The 7,214-nt window shown below is 37.6% G+C and overlaps 1 protein-coding gene across 10 annotated transcripts; it reads right to left on the bottom strand.

Annotated features, from left to right (window-relative positions):
- Positions 3,689–6,355, bottom strand: LOC109226957 (cleavage and polyadenylation specificity factor subunit 2-like). Of its 10 annotated transcripts, none has more exons than XM_019391908.1 (7): positions 5,770–6,355; positions 5,478–5,596; positions 4,877–4,967; positions 4,673–4,788; positions 4,318–4,467; positions 4,103–4,212; positions 3,689–4,023 (listed from the first exon to the last, which is right to left on the bottom strand). In XM_019391908.1, exons 1-5 carry the CDS (start codon positions 5,916–5,918, stop codon positions 4,457–4,459), a joined length of 486 nt encoding a protein of 161 aa, XP_019247453.1. In that variant the 5' UTR covers positions 5,919–6,355; the 3' UTR covers positions 3,689–4,023; positions 4,103–4,212; positions 4,318–4,456. The 10 variants fall into 10 exon arrangements, 7 of the variants coding, with proteins under 7 accessions (XP_019247453.1, XP_019247452.1, XP_019247450.1 ...); XM_019391907.1 differs by having other exon boundaries at positions 4,151–4,212; XM_019391905.1 differs by having other exon boundaries at positions 3,689–4,212.

Genomic DNA, 7,214 nt, shown 5'->3' with positions numbered 1-7,214 from the left:
AATACCTGAGTTGAGATTTTTAGACATAGGGCCTCCATTCCCAAGTCACCTTTTTTGCCAACATTAGGGCTCCAATCCCTGAGTTGAGATTTTTAGACATAGGGCCTCCATTCCCTAGTCGCCTTTTTTGCCAACATTAGGGCTCCAATCCCTGAGTTGAGATTTTTAGACATAGGGCCTCCATTCCCTAGTCGCCTTTTTGCCAACATATCCCTGAGTTGAGATTTTTAGACATAGGGCTTCCATTCCCTAGTCGCCTTTTGCCAAAATTAGGGCTCCAATCCCTAGGTTGAGATTTTAGACATAGGGCCTCCATTCCCTAGTCGCCTTTTTGCCAACATTAAGGCTCCAATCCCTGAGTTGAGATTTTTATACATAGGGCCTCCATTCCCTAGTCGCCTTTTGCCAACATAGGGCTCCATTCCCTTGTTGAGAATTTTTAGACATAGGGCCTCCTTTCCCTAGTCGCCTTTTTTGCCAACATAGTGCCTCCATTCCCTAGTTGAGAATTTTAGATATAGGGCTCCACTCCCTAATCTTTCCTCCTAAAGACACACAATCCTTATTTTATCACTTTCAAAAAAAAAAAAAAGAAGGTTTGGATCTTAGTTACAAATAACTCACGAAATTTTCCTAGTGAAAATTGGGGCAGAAAAATTTCGTTCGTTTGTTTGTTTTGGTGTCTGAGCAGGTCCGACCTCGAGTCGCAGGATTCGATATGACCAAAAGAATGAGTATCAATCCAGAGTAAAGAAAAGAAAAAAAAACAAAAAGAAGTGAACTCAGAATGCTGAAACGGAGAAAGACGCGGACTGCCCAAGATATGATTGAAATCACAGGCTTCGCATTGTCTCGCCTTGACCCAAAGCTGAAGAAAGAACCAGCACCTACAGCTGACGAGCATCAAGATTCAGATCGGAGTCTGCAGCAAGAACTAGCCAAGACTCAAGATCAAGCTTCAAAGGATTTATAGATAGGAATCTTGTAACTTGTAGCTGATAGGCTTAGTTAGTCTTTTTCATTTTTGATTTTGATGTAATAACGGGACCGCGGATCGGAACCTCGACGGCACCTCGCTCGGCTCTCAACCTTGGTACTCCATCACCTCATTCACTTCTGAACTACACGTGGCCTGATTCCTTTATACCCAAGGATATGTACGCAGCTCAGATACCAGGGCTCGGTCACATTCTCCTTTCTCTTAGTTTTTGGTCTCTCTAAATAAGGGTCGGGTCAAAAAACCTATCTCGTCGTTCTTTGCCTGAAAACTCTTCGCGTTTCCAGTCAAAGAGGCGCAGCTGTAGACATGTAATTTTTGACCCTCCCCAAAATTTTTCACATTTTAGCCTAAATATTTAGTTTAGGCCTAATATAGTTATTTTAATTAATTTTGACTCTTTTACTTTATATTATTGCAAGAAAATAAAAATTATAAAAAATAGTTTTATTAATGTTTTGTAGTTATTTTTAATCTTGAAAAATACCAAAAATAGTTTTGTTTTAATGGTCAGTCTTATTTTAACAGTTATTTTATTTAAGTAAGACTAACTAATAAATAAGGTCGTATTTTAGTCCCGTTCGCGGAGAAAGAATAAAAATTGGGCTCGAGAAACCCATTTTTAGGCCTAATTTTGGACCTAGTCCATAATTACCAAGCCCATAATTCCTAGGCTCATACCCCTAACCTAATTCCTGATAAAATATCATGGTATAGCCAGTTTTCACACTGGTCAATGAAAAATAGCCAGCGTTTATCAAGTCAATGAAAAATAGCCACTATTTTGCTGCAACAGGGACCGGTCCAGTATAATATACGGGAGTTCTGGTGCATTTGTGTACGAACTCCAGCATATTATGCTGGACCGGTATACTTTGCTAACTCCTGTAAAAATTGCGGGAGACTGGAGCACCAGTGCTCCAAACTCCAGTATATTATACTGGACAATTATACTTGCTGGAACTCCCGTAAAATTTGCGGGAGTTCCAGCATAATTATGCTTGAACTCCCGTAAAATTTGCGGGAGTTCCAGCATAGTTATCCTGGAACTCCCGTAAAATTTACGGGAGTTCAAGCATACTTATGCTGGAACTCCCGTAAAATTAGCGGGCGTATTTTTCCGGATTTTGAACAGTGTTTTCGCTCAGATTTAAAGTGGCTAAATTTCGATGACTTTTGAAACTTGGCTATTTTTCAACGACCAGTGATAAATCTGGCTATTTTTGAATTTCTCCCCTAATTCCTACCCCTATATAATAGTACCTAACACCTAAATATAGATCTACACCTAAAAAACCTATCAGATCCCTACCATCAGCTTTTGAGCGCCGTTTACACCCTAAAAGTCAACAATCAGCTGCAAACAAAGAGCCTGACAAAAAGCTGCGCCAAATTCAGCAAAAAACCAAGAAAGGGACCCCTGCTCGTTCTTCAAATTTGGAGCTGCACAACGTCAGATCCCCCCCCCCCCCCCCCCAAGCCATCATCTTCTTCAGCATAAAAAGATCCCATGGCCACTGCTTCTTCTTCTTCTTCGACCACAGCTACAACAACCATGGACGCTGCTTAAAGCTCCAAAATCAGGTCCAAAACAGCCCAGAAACATCCCTTTTCTCAACCCAAAAGAAACCGAGCAAATCCGAGGTGCCGATGAGGCCCGTTGTGGAGTCTTGTCGCGGTTCCGGCGGGATTTCTGGTCTAGTTCGAGGTTTCCATTTTGGTGGTGAGAATACCTCTTTCCTTTTGTTTTGGTTCTTTTACAATGTTATGAATGCTAAGTGGGTGTAGCTGCAGATTGTACGCAACTTTGATACACTTCTGTTATGTATTCAATAACATGAGTAGATACATTTCTGTTAGTGTTCACATTGCAGATTATACGTAAGTTTGTTTGCTTCCTTACTCAATCTTTCATAAATGCCTTCCATGTTTTTAGTTCATTTGATTTTATTGTAATTAGTCTACTAAATAATTTAATGAATTATCTTTGTTTTGTATTGTGAAGTGATTAGTTAGACTAATAGAGTAAATTAACAAATAAAGAAAGTAAAGTTTGAAATTTGGACTGAATTTTTGTACATTTGGGTTACTGTGGTAGTCATTGAAGAGTGGAATTTCTTTGGTTGAAGTTGGTTTCACTGCTGAAAAATTGGTCTACGGTAACGCATGGAAAACCATTCCAGTAGGTACATAAACCTTTGCCGTAGCGATATTGGAACGGTTTACAGACAGTCACATCTGCTCGCGTGCCAATAGAGCTATTGGAACGGTTTTCATCTCCGTTGCTATAGAGACGCCTATCGCAACGGTTTTCCCTTTCTCTATTGGAACGATTATTCCTTCCAATTGGGACGCTTTAAAATCGTTACTATAATGCGTATGCAACGGCTCATAACCGTTACCATATTATCTAAAGAAACACTTTCATAAGCTATTGTTACGGTTATTTATGAATTTTGTAACGGTTGTTTTTGTATTGCTACGGTTTTAAATACCTATTGGAACGGTTTAGAGGGCATTTTGGAACAGTTTACCGGATCTATTGCAACGGTTTACATTCTAATGGAACGCCATTTGTGTCCTATTGCAATGGTTCTGGTAGGCTATTGTAACAGTTCATTTAAAACAGAAATATAGCTCCTATATATATATACAGCTCATTTAGTGTTATAAATTATAATAACACTAAAATTTAAATAAATCACAAAATGAAACTATTAATAATATAACTCGTCCAACAAGCTAATAATATCCATAAAAGTAAATGTTCTACCCCAAGTGCATAAGTTTAATACATTTCAAGATAGTAAGTTTCAAAATGTTGACAACAAAAGATTCCTAGAACATTCATCTATAGCAATTCAAAATTCATCTTAAGTAAGGTCTGGATCTTCATTGCCTTCATCTTCTATTTCTTGATCTACTCCACCAGCTGCACCTTTATATTGGGCCATCATATGTGTATCATATAAGTGAGGTAGCCTTCTAAAAGGATTGACAGCGATTAATATATTCCCAGTATATGTCTGTAATCATCATTTATTAGGTTACTTCATCAAAGACAATTACTCCAGAACATTAAAAAGAGAGATCTTAAAAAATAACCATGAACTCTGATTAATAAAGAAGTCCTGCTGTGTCGCGTTGACGAACCTATCATTCAAGCCCCCTGTTTTCCTAGCAATTGGTATAGACCCATATCTCATCTCTATCATCTGCAAAAATAGAATTCGGATTCAATCATTAGAGCCAAAAAAATACTGCGTTATTTAAAAAGGTTCTTCATTTACTAGAAAGTGTTCAAGCAATTATGGAATGACCTGAGTAAGGCCGCAAGGCTCAAAGATGGATGGGATGATAAGCATGTCAGATGCTGCATAAATCAAATGGGAAAGAGCCTCATCATACTTTAATACCAACCGAGCATGTTCGTGATTTTGGAAATGGTTTCTGATATCCTCAAACTCCCTCTGCAACGATATTGATGTATGAGGATAAGGGAAGACCAAATGACAATCCGGAAGTCCTCTGGATGTTCAAGTTAATAACTAAAATTTTATAAAATGTATTGTGCGTATCTGTGACTTCCCCTAAAGGCCTAAACCAACAAAGTCCTTATGACAAGCCATTATGAGATCCAAAAAGTTCTTCACAATAAAAAGGAACAACAATTACCTAGAAACTCTTGGTCCCTTTGGCTCCTAGAGGGTTGATTGTTTAAAGCATTAAAGACATCCGTTATTAGAACAGCTGGACGGACAAAAGACTCTAAAACAGTTCCATTCAGATGTTTGAAAGGGAGAAAAGTGTAATTATAATATTAGGATCAAGTTGAGTAGAATCCAATTTAGACGGATAATAAGACTGTTCTAAGTTTACCTTTCTTTACGGTGATTGAAGTCAACAGCGTATATGACATCCTCCCCATCTTTTGTTATCTTCCATGTAGTACTTCCCAACAGATGACCAGCTACCAGTGGAGCAATAACTGAATCAGTAGTCTGCATTCGACGTTTACTATGCAAATAATTAAGGAGACCAAGACCTAATTAATCCGTTTGTCAACAAAATACGGAAGGATTATAGAGATAATGATCCCTATAATACATGTTGTAACAGTCGAAAGTTTTATTTTCCTTTTCTAATGAAGACAGTTTGAAACATACAAACAGAAGCCTCAAACTCTGGCTAGTAAACTTGTGTATTGCCTCAGATAAACTCTCTCCCTTAGGGAGTACATAAATCAATAAGCACATTGGAATCTATAGCTCAACGTAATTCATTGCAAAGCAAAAAAAAAATTAAAACACGACATCAATGTTAAGGACAACAACTTAATATACATGTGAAATGCTTGATTATAAAGCTTATCAACTAAAATAGACAAGTGCATTTGATAATTCATGGATAACGCTAGAGTAAAAGGTTCACCTTCCGTGAGAGATACTGATCATACATAGTTAGTAACCCTAGCCTGTACCTAGTTCTGTAGCATAAATAGGAGCGGAAAGACCAAGTTGTCTCATAGCACAGGGCAAAGCACCAAGATGAAATGTATCAGGGTGTGATACCAATACAGCATCCACACTTGAAGCCACCCTGTATATTAACAATATATTACTCAGCAGAGAAATTCAAAAGACAGTAAATAGATAAAGAAATTTCATACGATAGTTAGCTATCTGTTGTTAAATGCTACATTGTAATATTTGTTTTGCTTTGAGAAATAGGAATATTATATGCATTGAAGTGAAATTGAGTTGTTTGTTGACCTGGAAAGGGGCTGAAGAAGAGAAGTATCAAATTGGTCATTCCAACCACAATCGATGAGGAAATTGAAACCGTCGATAGAGACGAGGTAAGAGAGAGGGTTCCCGTTGTATACTCCACAGAGTGGCGTCACCTGAACCGACATTCCCATACCGCCGTCGCTCTCTGCTTCTCTTTGCTTCTACACTGACTCGCCGAGCTTAGTGAAGACGGGCGATGCTCTCACAAACAATAAAAACATTAGCATTCAAGAAACAATAATCGCCATTTTCTTATTGAGACAAAAGAAGTGATCTTTCGACAAATATAGAACTCTAACTTCATTTTCTATGAAACCCTAGAAATGGAATACATAAGACCAAGCGGCGCGCAGGCAGAGTGAAAAACAGAAGGCATGACTGAGATCTTAAATTAAATAAACAAAAATGGTAGAATAGAGTTGGAATAGTAATGAAAAATATAGCTTACCGATGTCGTCGATGGTGGTTTGACTTCATCGTAATCTCCGGCGAACTGATGAAGGCTTTTTGGGGGAGAGAGATTGGAACTTTTGAAGATAGCGTTTGTGTGCTTAGCTTCCTCGTAAGCTCCGTGTGTATTATTAGGTTTTATTATTTTATTAAATATTAAATGTAAAATATAATAGAAGCGGGTCTTTTTAGCGGTCCGTCCAAAATTTGGAGAAATTAGAGAGGGAATTTCTAACCGTTTGTCTTACATTAAAATTACAAATACCCGTTACCACAGATAAACTTATTGCTACGGTTTTACAAAAACGTTGCCATAGAAAATCTACTGTAACGGTTTTTAGACTAATGCAACGGTTTAGGTGCTAAACTGTGCCGATAGTACCCATTACCTTACGCAACGGTTGAAACCGTTGCAACAGACCATCTATAGCAACGGCTACAGAACCGTGGCAATAAAATGCGTTGCCATAGCTCCAATTTCTAGTAGTGTTTGTTAAAGAAAATTATTATCAAGTTATACAATTCGAATAGTTAAGTGGATTTTTGAATTCTTGTGTAGAACTGTTTCTTTGAACCTCTGAAATTAAGGGCCTTTCGTTTGATTGATAGTGAAGTTTGAATAGTTAATTCGACTTATGTAGTATGTTAGTCGTAGATGAACAAACTACTAAATTGATGATTGCAAGTTTTCATAGAGAATTTATCACATGTTAGTCTTTGTTTTGACGTTAACTTTATTGTGATTTTGTTGGAATGACTCTATTCGTTTCCTCAAGCTCCTAATCAATTATCGTGATTGTGTACACGTTCGCGTGACATAGTTATGATTTTTCAAAATAAATGTATGCGTTCGCGCAATTTCGGCTAAACTTCGTTAATAATAATAAAGCGTTATTAATTGTGGACAAGTTCGCGTGACATGATTTTGACACGCCAAAATAAAAGAGTATACGTACGCGTAACTCAATTCTTTAATT

The sequence above is a fragment of the Nicotiana attenuata genome, chromosome 6, assembly GCF_001879085.1.
Source record: "Nicotiana attenuata strain UT chromosome 6, NIATTr2, whole genome shotgun sequence".
NCBI lineage: Eukaryota > Viridiplantae > Streptophyta > Magnoliopsida > Solanales > Solanaceae > Nicotiana > Nicotiana attenuata.
The sequence above is the reverse complement of the archived record's forward strand: the minus strand, read 5'-3'. Positions and strand labels throughout refer to the sequence as shown.